We start from the raw sequence: 19,233 nt of genomic DNA, 5'->3' as shown, positions 1-19,233 counted from the left end.
AAGGCAATCCCTCACAGATAATATGATCTGGTCAATCCTTCAACTGAAATTCTTTCAGATGATTCTAAGCTGTGTCAACTTGACAGCTAAACATAACTAAAACAGTGGTTGTCCCTGGCAAAGCCCTGTGAGCTACTTCTTACATCTATTACGTAGTCACACAAAATTATGTATGTAGACATTTGTTGTGTAATATTGATTCATTTTTAGACTGTGTGATTACTTCTCTAATTTTTTTATGTTAAAGGTCACTGTCTTATTTCCCGTTCTATTGCTGGGAAGAGATAACAAGACCTAAGTAACTATAAAACAAGGCATTTATTTGGGGACTTGCTTACAGTTTCGGGCGGTTAGTCCAGTATCATTACGGCAGGAAGCAGGCAACTATGATGCTAGAATAGTAGCTGAGAGCTTTACATTCTGATCCATAGGCACCAGGCAGAGAGAAGGGGGAAGGGGAAAGAGTAGGGAATGGAGAGGCAGAGACAGAGTAGGAGACAGACAGACAGACAGACAGACACACACACACACACACACACACAAAGAGACAGAGACAGAAAGAGAGACAGAGAGAGATGGAGAGAGATGGAAAGAGACTGGGTATCTTAGGGTTTCTGTTTCTGTGAAGAGACACCATGACCAGGGCAATTCTTATAAAGGAAAACATCTGATTGGGGCTGGTTTATGGCAGGAAGCATGGCAGCATATAATCAGACATGGTGCTGGGGATGTAACTAAGAATTCTGCATCTGAATCAGCAGGCAGAGGGAAGAAAAAATGACATTGGGCCTGGCTTGAGCATTTGAAACCTCAAAAGCCACCTCCAGTGACATACTTCCTCCAACAAGGCCATCCTCCCAATAGTGCCACTCTGAATTTGTGGCCATTTTCATCCAAGCGATCACGCTGCACCTGGCATCTCAAATCTTTAAATCTCAAAGCCCACCTCAAATGACACATCGCCTCCAACAAAGACATATATGCTCATGCCAACAAGGCCACACCTCCTAATCCGTCCAAGCAGTTCATCAACTGGGGACTAAGCATGCAAGTTTATGAGGGCATTCTCATTCAAACCAGCAAAGCCACAGAGCCTCATATTAGTCTTGGCTGTTTAACTGAAAATAGAGAAGGCTAAAATTGAATTTAAGGATTTGCACAAAGGGGATGAGGGCTTTGTTGGCTCTGAGATGCAAGCACCAGAAAGACATACTTCCATGTTTTGTGTTTTCACTGTTTTTTTGGATTTATGGACCCAGTTTTTCTATGACACATTGCTGCTGTGAGAGTCATGCTCAGATGCCCAAAGAAAAAGAGATGGAATGGTGGGAAAGATTAAATTTTTGTCTGTGATGGACTCCGATTGGTCTGCTTAGAATATTAGTCTTAGCCCGGATCACTGTGACTGAAGGTAGGTGAGGTGCTTAGGTTGATAGAAATGAGCTCATCTTGTAGCCAGTGCTTTGCCCTCAACCAATCTCTGTAGCCAGGATGGAGAGCAACTTTCCCCCATGTTCATAATAAAGAGAATTAGCTGAGTATCATTCTACAAAAGCATTGCAATAGGTAGATAGACTAACAGATGTCTCCACACAGCTCTACTGCCCTCTTGCTCCCCTCCTTGGCTTAGGAGGGAAACTGGCTTGACTAGAACTAGTGAACTGATTGATGTGTTATCACCTGCCATTCACTATGAACCATGAGGAAATTGTACCCACTTCCCATGATCTTAATGTTGTTGCCTCCCTAGTTCCCAAATTGAAAGCTATCCTCCTTGTGAGCATCGAGGAGGGTGGGTGTTGATTATCCCACGACAGCCTGATGGGGTTGGTGCTGTGTCAGCTATTTTTTGTGTCACTGGGATCAAAACACCCAACAGAAACAACTTCAGGAAGGAAATGTTTATTTTGTCTTAGAATTTCAGAAACTTCAGTCCATAATGGTCAGGTCCATCCTCAGGACATCAGTGGCACCAGGTCTGTGTGCCAGAGGCAGCTTTCAATCTCACAGTACACAGACAACAGAGCAAAGTAGGACCAGGAACTGGGTACCACTTTCAACACCCACCTCTAGTGGCCCACTTCCTCCAGTGAGACCCCATGTCCTAGAGGTTCCATATCCTTCCCAACAGTGTCAGTTTCAGAGCGAGCACTTAAAACAAGCCTGTGGTGGACATTTCGGGTTCAGACCTCAATGCTTTGGTGAGGGAAATTCATGGGATCCTGCTTTCCTCATTCTCCTCACAAACAGGCAGAGTTAGTTGGTATCTATGAAAATCCGTTCTCCATCAGACATCAGATCTGCCACTGCCTTGTTGTTGATCTTTTCTCAACCTCCAGAGTTGTGCACAATAAAATTGACTGTTTACAAATTACCCTGTCTAAGGCAGGCATTTGGTGCACAGCCCAGAGAGCCTGTTTTCTTAGGCTTTTCTGGTCTTATTGCACACTGGTTGGGTTCTTGTACCGGGGCAGGGTGTTTTTTTCCTGTGTGCACAGCTGCTAGGATGGTGGGGGTCATCCTTTTGAGAAAGGGAACACATTGTCGTTGGAACGCCAATGAAAGTATCTTCAGCCCCTGAGTGCCCATTTCAGGGGGCCACACATTTTTGGAACCACATCAGATATTGCCATGTTGTGGGACCATTATTCGTTTTGTCACTAAATACCTTTTTTTTGTTTTTATCCCTTGGTTTCTTTTAAAAGCCAAGATAAGATGTTTCTGGTTTTCTCAAGGTTCTTTTGATGAAATATTTCTAATTTATATTTGTATTTCTCTTGTAGCCTGGGGAGCATTTTTATGTGCACAGAGTCTTCTTTTGTAATCTTATCCAAGACAAACTTCTGATTCTTCTTTTTCAAAAAGTCACTACTAAGAAAAATAAAACTTAAAAGCGAGCTTACCAAAATGTTGTGGAAGAGATATATGGTCTCAAGAAAAGGAACACTGCTCTAGAATCTTTAAAATGTCTCTTAGTAAAGGGTCAGTGATGGATATCTTTGTGGACTGTGTAGTCTCTGCTATGATCACTCAACTTGATCGCTCTAGTTTGAATGTAGCCATGGATCAGAAACAAATGAGTAGGCAGGACTGGTTTTCATTAAAACTTTATTTACAAAAGCAGATGGTGGGCCAAATTTCATCTGACCCCAGTTCTCAAGTATTTCCTGCTTTTTAACTGTTTGGGGAAAATTACAGTTCAAAAATGGTGACATTTTTATCCCCATTTTATGGGTACAATTGTTTGAATGAAAATGGCTACCATGGGCTCATAGGAAGTGGCACTATTAAGAAGTATAGCCTTGTTGGAGTAGGTGTGGCCTTGATAAAGGAAGTGTGCTACTGGTGGAGATTTCAAATACTCAAGCCAGGCCTAGTGTTTCTCTCCGTGATGCTTGAGAATGCAGATACAGAGCTCTAAGCTACCTCTCTAGCACCACGTCTGCCTTTGTGCTGCCATGCTTCCCATCGTGGTCATGAAGCCTAACTAAGACAGTAGGGCAGAGAAACGGAACAGGAAAGAGTTGGGAATGAGACTCGCCATGATCTTTGGGGTTTAAGATGAGGAGTGGTAGGGATAGTCTAATGATTCAGTGATTGTGTAACATAGCACTCATTCTAAGCACAGACATAGACATATGATACTTAGATTTGCATATGCATATATTATACATATGCAAACACGTACACACATGCATAGACACAAATACACATATGCAAACACAAATGTGTACACACATGTGTGCATACATACAAATATACATATATGTCTATAGGTACATACATACACACAGATACGTATATATGCATATATACATATGTACACATAGGCATATACAAACATAGATCAAACACAGATGGGTATATACACATGAACATGTACATATATATACAAATATACAAACATTTGCACATGCACACATGTACACACATGCAAATGCATTCACACATATACATATGCACAAACATGCACATATATATATATACATGAATATGTACCAACATGTAAATATGTATGTATACCACAACAACCTTACACCATATGGACAATTTTTGACTAACATAAATGTTCAAGAATCAATCCTCCATGCAAAATATTATTATTAAGCCATGAAAATGAGATTTGTTATAAAATTCCTTATTAGTTTATGCTAAGTGACAAGAAGTGGGAAAGTACACCTATGAACCCTCAGCTAATTAAAATAAAGAGCAAGTGTGTAGAGAAAAGGATTGACAGCAAATACACTCCTGCATGGAGAGAGCGTTGCAGGGGTGTTTTTCTCTGTACATTGTCTGGGATTTTACTTGATGGGCATATGTATATGGGTATGGGTGTAGGTGGTATGGAACAGTGTTCTACAAGTCATCATATTACTTAAGAACAGAAAGGCACCTCAGGAGAAAAATACCAGTCTAAGTTCATATAGCTTTCAACCTGAGACAGAGATCTTCATATTCTGAGGCTGGCTTCATGTCCTGTCTCCCAGAGAAGCCAGGGGTGGGGCTTTGGTCTAGCACCAGATCAGAGGCCTTTGGTGATGCACCCTGCTTTGGCTTTCTGGCCCATTTGGCTGTCTTCTAGGGGCTCACAAAAGTACTACCTAGAACTTTGCAGCACTTTTAACTCTAGCCCCCTAGTGGACCCCTTGTGAAAGATCTTCTCATAACCCTGTAAAGTAAGGATATGTGATCCTATTTTCCAGTCAAAAAACCTGAGACACAAAGTACCGTGCTCAGACTCCCGTACCTGCCTTGTGGAGGAGCTATGTCTTAGATCCATCTGCCTGCTCCTTTGGAAATAGCATGCCTCACTGTTCTCACTCACCCTAGCTCTCCTTTGTGTAACAGATCCGGCCAGATATTTGTTTCTGGATGTATTGGGAAATGCTTAGGGCTCCTATGGTAAAGGCAGCTGTTGAGTGACTTGTGCACTCCTGGCTTAGGTGACAGGGTACCAAGGGTCACAGAGAGGCTCCTTCTGTCTGTACTAGGAAATGGATGTTTTTTTTTTTTTTTTTACTAGATTCTCACAGAATTCAAAGAACAGGGAAATGACATGTATCTCTATAGTGATCGTGTTACTTATAGAACAGAAAATCATCTCAGGGGGAAAATACCAGTCTAAGTTTATATCGCTGTTAGCCTGAGACCAAGCTTTTCATATTCTGAGGCTGACTTGATGTCCTGTCTCTCAGAGAAGCCAAGGGCAGGGGGTGGCAGCTCTGTGACAAGCGTGTCTAACAGAAGCAGCTTCATGGAGGAAGGGCTTATGTTATTTCACACTTTGAGCCTATCTCAGAGGGAAAATCATGGTCACATAAACATATGGCCAGGCTTCCTACAGAGTGCCCAGACCAGTATGAAGAGAATCAGACCTGAAGCAAGGCTTGGCTGTAACCCTTAAGATTGGTCTCCAGTGGCCTAGGCTCCATGTCCCAAAGATTTCATAACATTCCCAGGCAGCACTGCCAGCTGGGCAGCATGTGTTCCGACACAAAAGCCTGTGGAGGGCATGTCACATTAAATTGTGACACAGGAGGGCCACTGACAGTGGTAGGTAGCAGGTCAGAAAGCTGTGGCCCAGTGATGATACTGAGGTGTTTCACATGCAGAACCAACAGGCTTGGGATGGAGGAGAATGAGAACCGAGTGGGGGATGTTAGGAAGTGGACTCTGAGATTCCAGGGCATTCTGGCAGATCTTGAAGTGAGGAGGAAGAAAGGCAGTGGTCTGCCAGATTCCAGAGTAAAAGAGGAATGGTTTGGGATATGGCTCAGTAGTAGAGTGCTTGCTAAGCATGTGCAAAATCCTGGACTCTGTCCCCAGCATCTCTCAAGCAAAGAAAACACTGAAGGGAAAAGGATGGTTTACTGGAAAACTGCAGTAACAGAGCGATGACAGGTAGGCATAGCAGATGCAAGGGCAGAATAGGCAGAGAGAGGGGGAGAGAGCTAGTCTGTGTGTGGAAGCAAGAGCTTCCTGTCCCGGGGCACTACTGCTTGGAAGGCAAGATGTCCGCTTGGTCCTTCCTGAGGCATTGGCTGAGGGAATCTCTGTGAAGAACTGAGTGTTCACAGGTCAGCTCATTTCCGACGGGTGCATTTAGAGGGCACTGGGAAGATCTTATGGGAAGGAGAGAAAGGGGCATGAAAAAAGCATGAGAAAATAGACAGCTTAGGAATCCAGGCAAGCAAACTATGATGGAAGGTGAAGGGTGGACTGACCAGAGACACAAGTATAAGAGAACAAGTCCTGGGCTAGGGGTGTCGTTCAGGCAGTGGCTGCCTGTCATGCCTGGCGTCGGGAACACTGCGAACTCAAGAAAACAAGTCATCCTCTTCACAAAGAGGAGGATGTGGGTAGAGAAGGGAAGCTGGAGGAACTTAGCACTGGCCTGGACTTACTGCTGCCAGGTGTCTACTGGGACTAGTCTGGGACATCCAGACCATCAGATCTAAGGCGTCATGGGTCAATTAAACATCAGCATGGTCTCCACAGCCATTCATTCTGGGATCTCATTGCAATCCTGCCCATCAGCTCACACTGGGATTCAGGGCCCAGGGCCAGAATGGCCACCTGCCTTCACACATCTCTGATATGGTAGCCAGATCCAGTCCATACACTCCTCAGAAACACACCTACAAGACAGTCAAGCATGCTCGCATTCCTGAGGAGCCTAGAGAGGGGGCTCACTGGGCTCAAGGAAACCCGAGAAGCATGTGGAGAAACAAACACTGGGGCAGTTGTCTCTGAGGGTCCCCACAGCAGATCATAGATGTGTTTGTTCATTTCCTCATGTTGCGCCACGAGCTGACTTCGCAGCTGGGATTTATTTTCAGAGCACTTTGGAATTTGACATACCCTCCTGCCTCCTGCTTCACAGCTGAAACCTTTTGCCATTTGGTTGATGATAAAGCAAGTGATGGTTTACACTAAAAGGGCTGTAAAAGATGCTGTCTGTGAATGAGACAGACAGGTGTCAAAACCAGGGTAGCAGACAGCACAGTCGGCACGTCTGCTCTGCAAGGTCCCTGGCAACTCTCAAGTTCAGTGTCGCCTCCAGGGGGCGTTGAGGTCTGTGTGCACACACCTTGCTTAGAGGTGCCCCTCAGCAGTGCCTGGTGTCTGTTATAAAGCATGCACCTTACAGAGCTGTGCTCCACGTCTGCAGAGAAGGCTGCCATGTCCAAGAGTATGACAGGGGTGAGGAGAGCAAGCTGATAGGCCTACTCCAGAGTCATACTTGCCAAACTATCCTAAAACGATGCCAGAGAGCCAGCCCAGAAAGGACAGCATGTCTCAGGAATGTGGCCCAGGGAGGTGGCTGCCTGTGCTACAAGTATTTGTTCTTCTTTCTCTTCTTCCTTCTTTAGCCCAGCAAGGCCAAATGGGGGGAAGCTATCTCAATGTTCTTCTCTTTCTAGTAAGAGGGTCTCACTTAACTGATTCAAAGGAGGGGGCTCTCTGGCCATGTTCTTATGCCCTGTGTCTCTCTTAGCATGTGTCTCTTTTTGTAAGTCTGTTCTGTCTTATCCTGTTCCATTCCTACTTGGTTCCATTTGCCCCACACACCTAAGGAGGTTAGAGCATTGTTGGTGCTGAATGACAGTTTGTGGTCACTGAGGTTACAAGTGGGTGTCATGATGGAAGTCAAGGAGTCAGTCATGGAAAGGGACTGCTCGGGGCCAAGGGAGCAGCCAGGAGCACACTGGGAGCCATGAATTGCACTGAGTAGCCAGGCAGAGCCGAAGAGGGTCATGAGGTGAGCAGAGGCCAGGCTGCATACTTTCATACTAGGGTCTCGGATGTGGATTGTTGGAGACCACTGGTGTATGGTAGCATGAGAGATTTTCAAGGAACCTGATGACTGTTTAAGTCTTCCTGGCTATATATCACTCCACCGTACTTCTCTCTCACTGAATCTTGATCTAGGCTGGCAGCTATCAAGTCCCAGAAACCCTCCTGCCTCCGTTCCCCAACACCCCTGGGGTTCCAAACATATGTACCCAAGTCTAGCTATATCACGTGGGTTCTGAGGCCTGAACTTGGGTTCTCATGTTTACACAATAAGTACTTGTTTCCACTTCCATCTCTCCAGTCCCTCATGCTCTTCACTGGAGGATTTGAGCAATTAACTGGTAGGGGACCATGGAGAAAGGGCAGAAAGACACATTTGTTTACAGCAGTGAATAATAATGTCTATGATGCCTAGAAAAAAACTGGACACATTAACCTCCCAAGAAGGGTCTGGCTACATGGTGCTTGTCAAATATGTTCAAGGTAAAAGCTATAAGAACCACAGCAGTGGAGTTCTGCACTGAGGGAAGAGACAGGACTGAACTCTGACTCCAACAAAGAAAACCAGAAACGTAGAACCAAAGAGAGGATGAGGACTAATAGGGTGGGGAATTACTACAAATTAACATTAAAGAGAATTCTTGCTAGACCCACTCACCAAAGCTCTTACTGAATACAGGCCACAGTGATAAGATATCAGGGGAGGTCAGATACAGGGGAGGGTAAACATTTTGCCCAATAATGTTACTCAGTTTCCCACTACTATGATAAAATACCTGGCATCATTATTAAAAATAAGATGTTGGTTTTGGCTCATGGCTTTGGAGGTTCCAGTTAGAGAATGGTGGCCTGAATCATGCTTTGGACCTCTGATGGGCTGCTTGATGGCACTGGTGAGGGTGTGGTGCAGAGTATACCTGCCTAACTCACCAGATAGGTCACACAAGGAAGAAAAGCTCTTGGTCCCATAATCTTCAGAGGCACATCCCCAGTGATGTAAGGACTATCTACTATGCTCTACTTCTTAAATTTTCATCATACTCAGTAATGCCCTTCTGGGGACCAAGTCTTTAAGATATGGACCTTTGGGGTGACTCATGAAAATTTTTAACAGTGACTTACCTTAAGGAGTCTTTCCAAAACTGTACCTTTGGGCCAGAAGAGGAAGCCAAAAGCTGAGCCCAACTTAACAGGGGACTCAGAGGAGCCACCACAGAGTTTTGGTTTAAAGCTTTGGCCTCTAGAAATGGATGTTATAATATCATCAGTATGTTGGAGCTAATGGGGGAGGGAGGGTGTCACCAAAGACTTCTCAAAAGAAGTGGGAAAGAGAAACTCCAAGGCCCAGCACCAGGAGAGGGTAAGAGCTGAGGAGGAGGAGCCACTCCCACAAATGAGGAGCTAGCTGGACGTCTCACTGTCCCAGAGCAAAATATTATCAGGGTCATATTGAAGAGTGGGACAAAGAAGAAAGGGGCCAAAGCATGTTTTTGCAATTGGCACAGAGATTTCCCTGTGGCCTGGGCTAGATGATACCCATGGAGCTGTGGTAGGTAATGGCAGATTGCAGGGGTCCACCATGGGGAGGAGGCCAAGTAATGGACCATTAGGTTAGCTAGAACAACCTTACCGCAGATGAAGAGAGGATAGGGCCTCTGAGTCACTGAAAGTTTCCATTTGCTCTCTTCCCTATAACGAAAGAGCCATGATATGGTTTATCTCCTGGAGGCTATAGATAGCAGGGATTGGAGACATTGGGAATGGCTGAGTGGGAAGGGATCAATAAAGAGGACAAAATCTCAATGGTCTCAGAGACAGGCACAGAGATTCTAAACTACTTCTTCCTCTAAAATAAGAGTAAAATGGCTGAATGAAGCCTGGGAGGTAGAAGATAGGCTAAGCACATGGTAGAGAGGGAGAAGAACATAGACAATGTCTAGCTTCCTGGCTCAGATTAATTTTCTGATGACACTTATGCTGGTGTGGAGAGCCTGTCTTGAAAGGAGCTAGTGAAGCTGCCTTGTAGCTGCACAGTTAACCGCCAGAGATGGAGCTCTACCAGGCAGAGGACTTGGAATGGCTGCTCAAAGGAGGAGACTTTAGGTCGCTGGCATCCAGAGTTCTAAGACTTCTGCATGAATAAAACTGCACAAGAGATTTATATGGAGGATGATAAGAAAAGATAGAAGAGATGGAGCCCCTGGAGTGGGAAAGGGCCCAGGTTTTGGGGGAGTGGTGCTGTTTGGTTTTTTAAGACAGAATTTCCCTATGTAGTACTAACTTGCCTGGAACTCACTATATAGACCAGGCTGGCCTTAACACTCCAAGACCCATCTGCCTCTGCCTTCTGAGTTAGTATTAAAGGTGAGTACTACCATGCCTGACTTGGCAGGGTGTTTTATTTTGTTTTGTTTTGGGGGAGATCCATGTATAATTTGCAAGTTTCAGCAAAGCAACCAGATCAAATAAAGGAAAGATATATTTTTAGATTCAGCAGTGGGGAAGATGTCGGTGATCTTGGCAGAGGCTGTTCTCATGGGCTGGGGGAGGAGGAGGACAAACTAGAGTGACTTGAGGCACAGGCATCCAATAATAGAGCTGACAAGTAGAGATTGCACTGAGGAAAACAAGGTCCTGTGAACCACATGGATTCCATTTCTCTGTGAGTTTCTGCCAAAGAACACTGGGGATGCCAAGAAATTAGCCTGGCTTGTCCTGGCGTGGCCAAGATTTGGAGCACTCTGCCCCTTCCTCCCCAGCCCTAATCTCAGCAGAGGCTCACACTGCTGTGCTTCTCTCTCTCCTTCAGGCCGCATCCTAGACCTGAAGACTGGGACAGTGAAGAAGGAGGGACAGCAGTCGTCCATGCGCATGTGTATGGGCTCCCGGCGCTCCTTCATCTGTAGAATGAGGTTTGTAGGGTAGCAGAGGCCAAGGCCAGGGGTTTCACTTGACCTTGTGCTCTCAACTTCAGACAAGAAATATACCCCAGTTCTTGATCCAGCATGAGACCGCGCCTCATCTGCCTCCTACACTTTTTAGTGATTCACCATTTCCCACCCGTTTCATTTCACACCTATGTATGGCATATTATCCTTTTCTCTCTTTCTTGTTCTTTAGATTTTTGGTTTTATTCTTTTAATGTAGCCCCAACTGTCCTGGAACTTGCTATGCACTTGAGGCTGGCCTTGAACTCACCAAGATGCTCTTGCCTCTGTCTCTTGGGTGCTGAGATTGTGTGTGCACTGCCACACCAACACCTTTTGGTCCTTTTCGGGGCTGTGGCGGGTTGTGCTGGGGATTGTTCCACCTCCTTGGTGCTGTGCATTGCAGTAGCCCTCCCCTCTGCACCCCCTCGGGGTTCTGACTGTCCTTCAAGGCCTCTCACATGCCTTGCCTTTCCAGAGTCTGTACTGCTCAACACGGTTTGTATTGAAACCACCAATCCCATGCTTAATCTTGTGTTTCCTGTAACAACTCACACCTTTTTAACTGGCCCTCAACATAGTTGATTGGATTTTTTATTATTGTTAGTATTTTGTTTTGTGTTTTTGAGGCAGGGTCTCATGTATCCCAGGCTGGCATCAAACTTGTGTAGCTGCAGATAACTTTGAAGTTACGGGCTTCCCGCATCCACTTCCTAAGTGCTGAGATGGCAGGTGTGGGCTGCCATACCTGATTTATAGGAGTTCAAATCTAGAACTTCCTTTATGCTAGGCAAGCGCACTACTGACTAACTGAGCCACATGCTGCGCCCTGTTGCTTTGTATTTAAAATGTCAATGGCTTGGCTTTTTTTATACATAACCCAGTCCAGCCTCCAACCCTTGATCCTCTTGTTTCAGCCTCCTGAGAGCTGGGATTACAAGCTTGGGTCACCTTGCCCGATGATTTATGGCTCTTCGTTTCTCACCCTAACTTCCAATAGAATGTTTTACCTAAAGTTATTATTTGAATTCATGGAAGTTTGGGTCCAGGAAAGGGGCAGAGAAAGGAGGGAGGGAAAGAGATTGTTCTGGTTCTTTGTGAAGCAAAACAAAGGTCATTGCAGCTTTTTGTACCATTGAGGTGACAGTAGGAATTGAGATATATAATCTACTTGCAGGTTTATTATGGCATGCAGCCTGTCTCATGTACTAAATAATGGAAGAGGTTACATATGGGACTGTACTATGTCTGTTCCCTGGGAGAAGTGGGTCTCATTGCTAAGATGGGAAAGGTAACTGGGAGCTTCTTTAGAGTGAAGGGGAATAATCCTTCTTTCTAGACTAAGGCACCAACCTGATAACTAAATGGAAAAGATAAGAAGCCAGTTAGCTGTGTAACTCTGAAACCCAGAGGAGAGGCTAGGGATGAAGTTGGATTCAGATGGATATTGTGGTGGCAGCTGAGCTAACAGGACAACCACTGTAAGTGGAAATGAACATCAGAGTGCAGCACATGGGACCCTGCTCCACCAATGGCAGAGAGCTGAGGTGAGCATCCAGGCAGATGGGAGAGAACCAGAGAGGGCTAAGGAAGAATTTGAAATGTCACTGCTGAGGCTTCAAGGATGCTCCTCAAAGGAGAAGCAGGAGAAGCTGGAGCTGCAGGTGGGTGAGCAGGGCAGACTCAGTCTCCTCTGCACAGCCTGCCCTGGCACTGCGCTCCCCTGGGCTGTCTTCAAACAGCTCTCCTATCCAGTGTGGATTCCTGCGTTCATCTTAGTTCAGCAGTGTTGCCTGCACCGTCAGCCTTCCCTCCTCGCCTTCAAGCTGTTCCACTGAGCTGCCCGTCTCAGACAGGCACAGCAGAGCCACTGGTACTGTCCCTACTTAGTTGTCTGCTGCCTGAAGTGACTTAGCATTGCATGTCTTATGGATACTATGAAGTTCTAAAGAGAAAATGCTTTAAAACTGATTCAAAATTATCTTTGAGGGTAGTATATGTTTTAACAAAATCGATATTCATCATGGCTGGAGAGATAGCTATGTCACCCCAAAAAATAAAAGCCTAGCAAGGTGGTTGTTCACATGTAATTCCTGTGACAGGGAGATGGAAACAGGCAGGTTTCTGAGGCTGGCTGTCTATTGGGCAAATCCTAGATGAGAGCGTGTCTCTAAAAACAAGTGAACGGTACTTGAGGAAAAATAGCTAAGATTGTCCACTGGCTTTCACACAGACATGTGTGTATATCTACACACACACACACACACACACACACACACACACACACTCACACAGAGAGAGAGAGAGAGAGAGAGAGAGAGAGAGAGAGAACCCTATGAGTCATATCTCCAATGATATGTAATGAGGAGTGACCTAAATTCCTCACCCTAGGTGGGTCTGCACAACCCTCCTTTACAACCATCACTTTAGCCGTCAGGTGAGAGAGCTGTTAGTTCCCCCTGCTTCTGCTCCTCTCCAGGCTGACTGCTGGAGCTCTGCCAGGAAGCCATGATGAAACTTCTTCACCTGCCTCTGGTGACAAGATGATCCTGGAATGATAATGTATAAGTGGTCTCTGACTTAGGATGAAGTCTCACTGGCTGCCTGTTTTATTGGGCTGAGCTGGAGAGATGTAGGACCCATGGGCACAGCATCCAGCCAGAAGCAGCACATTATCGGCTAGTCAGTCACAGAAGGGTCCTCCCATCCTAGCTTGGGGGAAATTAGTGATATAAGCCCAAGTGATATAAATTCTTAATTGTCCCCTCCCGCTCCCAGCCAATCCCATGAGTTAATTGCTTGGAGACAATCAAACATAGCACACTATTTCAATTAGCATCTTATAGTGCCACTGTCACCACCAAGATCACTTCATCTCTCCAAGCCCAGGCACCTCCAGAGAATGTACTCAGTTACTCATTGGCATATGAGCCCCATGCTACCATGGCTGGCTTGAGAGGTGTACAGCACCTTGTTCTGCTTAGACCATGACATCATCAACACAAAACAACACTTTCCTCAAGACGCTGGGCACGGTCTGCCAGAAAGGGGCATAGGGCCCTGTTGGCATCCCTGAGTGGCAATGTCACAGATTGATCCTGCTGTGAAAACCACTCCAATGTTGGCAGCTGTCCAAGGTCTCAAAGCGTAATTGGCTTTTTTTTTTTTTGGCGTGTTGCAAATGAAGACATCCAGGCTGGCACTAGTCGTGTAGTTGGGAAATGGAAATGCACTTAGCAAATGGGCATGCCAAGTGGTGTCCAGAGCCTGGATGCTTGGTTCCTGGGATTCTGAGAGAGTCAGTGAGAAGCAATCAGAGGGCCTTACAACTGTGGAGAGTGCTCCATCCTCTAGGCCCCAGAGAGTGGCCCCCAGGTAGACCGTTCTATGGTCCCTTTGCTCCACTCTCTCTTTTGCCATCAGCAGGCTTCCAGCTGTGTAGTTGTTCCTAGCGCTAGCAGGATGGGGGAGGGGTACCCACAGCGTGATGCTCAGGCCTGGGTAGATGCTACTGTTCGGCAGCAGCATCTGCTTTGAGTTAGTGTCTCTGCTCAGGCCCGAAGAGACACGCGGCTGTCATCACCCCCTCCTCTCCCCAAAGTTCCACTGAAAGGATCTGTGGGACCGAGGGTGGCTGGGCTTCTTCTTTGGTCTTTCTGTAAGTCTCCAGGACTAAGGTAGGCTGTGAAATGCTTCTTCTGCATGGGGAAAAAACTGGCTAAATTCTCCTAATGGCAACTACAAGTCAAGAACAGACAAGCCCACTTCTGCCCTTTGGAAGGATAAAAGCCGTGGGACTTCCCTGAGTAAACCTAGGACAATTGAGAACTATCTACTTGATAGCAAGGTTACGTGGGTGAACAGAAAGTGAGGTAGGCAAGAATTCTACAAGTGCCGGTCCTAGGTAGTTTTTGCAGCACTTTGCGTTAGCCAGCACCGTGTGGTGGCAGGCAGGAGCAGCAGCGGGAGGCATCCTTTAGTATTAGGGCTCTTGTGTAGACCTTGGGTAAAAGGATCCTTAGCCCTGCAAGTGTAAAGCTTGCGTGCGGCGCTGATGTAGGAGACTGAGATTCCTCAGCTCTTGACTACAGCTGGCATTACAGTTTCCAGGCGATCTAGGTATCACATTCTTCACCCTTTGATAACAGCCCCCAGGCCTGAGGTGCTAAGATGCTTGACCCTAAAGGTCTGACAAGTATATAATTCTTCAAACAACCAAGGCTACAGTTTCTCTTCTCGGACTCTGCAGGCCCCTAGCCTGCTGCTGTCAAGCAGCGAGCCACCCTGCCACCCTGCAGCTCAGCCTGCTGGCGGCTTAGTTGTTGCTGACACTGCTACTCCACTGCCTCCGCCTTCACCGAGGCTCTCCTATCTCTGCTACTTTTCTGTGTGTTACTGGCTCGGGCTATAATAATGAACAAGTAATGAAGAAAATACTACTCCAGAAAAGCCTTTAACTGGGCTTACCCTGATAGTGAGAGAGGCAGCACAGGAGACTGTCTCACAACCAGCTCACAAAGTGAGCCGAAGAGTCTTATGTAGCCAAAATGTGTATTTGTATCAATTACAGGCTAGTGTTTGCCCCTGTTACAAGCTTATTCCTCTGCTAGGCAACCAGAAGTGTTCCCCTCCTGGCTTAGATAGAAATTGTAGTAGGGTCATCTAGAGTTCACCAAAGCTTTAAACAGTTAAAAATTACTGTAAGGACTATTCAAATAACTGAGTAGGAGAACACCATCAAGGGTAGTTTTTACAAGGTGTCTATAAAGTGTTCAGAGCAGCCAGTGCTCACATTAAGGGTAGTCCGACCGGCTGTTTGACTAATACTCATTTTGCTCAAGGTAGTCCAAGATGCAAGAAGTCTAATGATGGTGGATGAAAAGGTTTAATCGCACCCCTTCCATTCCTCAACATCTCTATTTATAAGAAAGCGGACACCAGAAAGAATGTTTGCCAATTGAAGAACTCCTCCTCTCTGTTGAGGATATGGCTCAGTCAGTCAAATGCTTGCCTTATAAGCCAAGACCTGAATTTGATCCCCAGAATCCATGTGAAAAAACTGGGTGTGGTAGCACACTTTAGTAATCCTAGCATCAGAGATGCAAAACCAGGAGGGTCCTTGGGGCTCAGCCACCAGCCAGCCTCACTTGGTAAGCTTCAGGCCAGTGAGAGACATTATCCCAAAAGAAAAGATGGACTGGCACCTGAGGTCATCCTCTGGACTCCACACACACAAGTATACACATGCACCTGCACTCCCACACACATTTATATCATGTTCACACACTTTAACGCACACACAAAGAATGTACACTAATAGTGGTTTGAACCTTTGCTTTGGGGAGAGTGTGTTCCCCTTGTCTGTCTCAGCAGCGCCTTATATTTCATATATTTACTGCATTTGCTGGTTCTAATACCTGTGTTGACTCTTAGGTGTGGAAATGCTCCCTTGGACCACCTGCCTTTGAACAGAATAACCACCATGAGGAAAAGGTTCAGGTGGGCATTCCTCTCTATGATGTACTTGGGGACTATGCTAGTAGACGACTTGTTGCATCCACACTGGGGAAAAGTTCAGCTTGAAGAGGGCCTAAGAGTGGAGGACCAGGAAAGGGCATGTCAGGGTGGCAGTACCCAGGGGAGAGCTGGGAGTTGGGTGAAATTTATGTGTGACTTTCAGAGCCTATTGAGGGATAGGAGTCAGGCAAGATGATGGGAAATCAAGATTTAAAACCACTACAGAAACAAGGGAACAGGCAGCTTAGATACCAAAGGGGTCATTAGCATCCTGCCTCGCTTCCGTGTAGTGAAGACAGCTTATGTAAGTCCTTTTTCAGGAATGGCCTTGGCCCTGTGAAAGAAGGAGAAGCCCAATATGCCGTGGTCCACTGCACAGGTTACATCAAGGCTTGGCCACCAGCAGGTAAGCAGAGCAGAGCTGCTGATGCATTTCCAAGAAGGCACACGCCTTCAGCCCTGATGGTGAAAACTCGGGAAAGTATTGTCGTTTTTCTTTGTGGCTAGAATGTCATTTTTGATACCACAGAAAGCCCCACTATCTGAAATAAGTTTCCAAAAACCTTGATTCCTCAAGGGTGAGTGCAGCCTTTGCTTCATCAACCTCAGAAATGATAATGTGGAGATTTGAAACGATAGTTGCAGCCGTGTCACCATAGATAAGCACATCAAAATCACGTTGAAATTACAGATACCAAGAATTGCAGGAAAAAGAAAATTGAAACTATCTTATCTTGCTGGGGGCATGAATATCGTAGCCACTTGGAAAAACACTCTCAAAATGTTAAGTATGCAGTTACTGTGTGACTTCACAGTTTGACTCCTGGGTATAAATCCAAAAGAATTGAAGACCTAGATCTCCAGAGAAAATTGAATATAAATGTTTATACATAATGGATGAAAACTTAAAGCAACCCTAATATATAGTTAAGTGATGGATAGATGAATAAAGTGTCATGTATCCATACAGGGAATAGTAAAGCACCAGAGTATAGCTATGTGGCATAGAAATCCCACAAAACTGAGCACAAAGCCTACGGACACAATACAGTTAAAGAATCTATCACAGTAGCCAAACTCTTGCGTGGAAGAAATAGAAAGAGTTTACAGTGTGCTGGCCATTGACGGGTGAATGAAAATAAGGAGCCGTAAGATAAAGTGGCTCAGGTTTCATATTGTGGCTTTGCATCTGCCGGGCAATGAGCTGTGGATTAGGCTCAGTATAAATTGCATTTTTGTTTTGGAGGGGGATGTACAAGACTCCGCCCTGATTAGGGAATCTACAGTGATCCTTCCTTCACTGACGGACACTACCTGCATCATAGCTAGAGCGATGTTCATTGCCCACCTCTGACCTGGAAGTAAAACAGTCTGACCTCTGAGGACTGGAAGTAAACTAACTTCTTAATACTGTTTAAGGTTTTCAAAAAATGGAGTCTTTAGGTCCACAAATACCATTAGCACCTTACTGAAATGCTTTGCATAATCCTAACAACAATGGCTGTTTGTTGAGTGCTTACCATGTCCGACACCCTAACGGAATGTGAAATATCCAGAGGCTGAACACTTGGGATTCAAAACCCAGCAATCAAACACCCCACACTGACTTTTAGTGGATGCACACGCGCGCGCGCGCACACACACACACACACACACACACACACACACACACACACACACCACAGACAGACAGATAGATATGCATGGACACAGCCTATTTAGTACAATGTATACAAATGCTCTTAAAGAGTTTTTTTTTCCTATTTAAAACATTGCCTTGGTCTTTCTTGGGTTACTATCACAAAATAGTACTGTCTAGGTAATTTACAATGAAAATAAATGTTTTTCTTCCAGTTATAGGGATGGTGACTTCAGGGCTAGGGGCTGCATTTGACAAGGGTCTTCTTGGTGTGTATCATATTGTGGCAGAGGGTGTCATCTGGGGAGAGAACTGACACCTGGCACCTATGAGTTTAGATGTCTCTCATTTACTTATTTTTTGAGACAGGATCTCACTATACATTCCCATTGGCCTGGAACTCAAAATGCAGACCAAGCTGATCTTAAAATCATAGAGATCCACTTGCTTTTACCTCCCACGTGCCTGGATTAAAGGAATGTGCCATCACACATAGCTTGTCTCTCTTAGGAAGCCACTTACATCATCATTAGGATAGGATCATTCCCATAGGATCTGATTTAACCCTCATTCCTTTCAAAAAGTTCCGTCTACAAATACCATCAACATATGAATTTGGGGTTTCAAGTTTCTAATACCTGAACTTTTGGCAACATTTTTTTGTTTTTCTTTCCTTTCTTTTTTTTTGTGTGTTAATATGTATGGCTCTTTTACCTACATGAATATGTGTACATAGTGTATATGTTGTGCCTATATAGGTCAGACCCCCTGAGAATAGAGTTACAGATGGTATGAACCACCATGTTGGGAATCTAGCTCAGGTCCTCTGATTGTTCATCCAGTGCTCTTAATTACTGAACCATCTCCCCACCCCACTAAGAGACATCTTCAAAGCATAGGAAGTATAATTTACAGACTTCCAGGATGTTGTTTATCAATGGCCCGAGCCAAACTCAAGGACAGATATTCAGAAGGCATCCAGCCCTCAACTTAGGAGATCCACACATAGTTCTAATAGTGCTACAGAACCAGTCAGACGCAGTTTGGTGATAGTATGGGGCTTTTTGTAATGGCAAAGCTGTTCCTTTCTGCACTTCATGGGAACATCAGACAGTACTCGAGAAAGTAGGTTTGTAGTAAGAGATTTTTTCATGAGATGAAAATAAGAACAAAAGATCTGGAGGAGGGCCGGCAGCAGTGTCTCTGTTATCCGGTGTGTATAATGGTATGGCCATTGCTGAGCAACAAGCCCCAGGCCCATCTTTCTAGAAGTGCTCAGATAAATACCTCATATGTAGAGGTGATCATAGGAATTTTCTCTTTGGAGACAGAAGAGCCCCTATGCCAGTTGAG

The 19,233-nt window shown here is 45.3% G+C and overlaps 1 protein-coding gene across 11 annotated transcripts in view; it reads left to right on the top strand.

Annotated features, from left to right (window-relative positions):
- Arnt2 (aryl hydrocarbon receptor nuclear translocator 2) overlaps nucleotides 1-19,233 on the top strand; it is a 161,807-nt gene that overhangs the window by 88,413 nt on the left and 54,161 nt on the right. For all 11 annotated transcript variants that reach the window (XR_015667084.1, NM_012781.4, XM_087629815.1 and 8 more), the window contains 3 exon segments: nucleotides 10,607-10,709; nucleotides 16,158-16,223; nucleotides 16,562-16,647. Coding sequence is in view for 10 of the 11 variants with exons in the window: in NM_012781.4 (NP_036913.3) it covers nucleotides 10,607-10,709; nucleotides 16,158-16,223; nucleotides 16,562-16,647 (255 nt within the window). In the remaining variant the exon portion in view is untranslated.

Source organism: Rattus norvegicus, chromosome 1, assembly GCF_021556685.1.
Source record: "Rattus norvegicus strain SHRSP/BbbUtx chromosome 1, alternate assembly SHRSP_T2T, whole genome shotgun sequence".
Taxonomy (NCBI): Eukaryota; Metazoa; Chordata; class Mammalia; order Rodentia; family Muridae; genus Rattus; species Rattus norvegicus.
The sequence above is the reverse complement of the archived record's forward strand: the minus strand, read 5'-3'. Positions and strand labels throughout refer to the sequence as shown.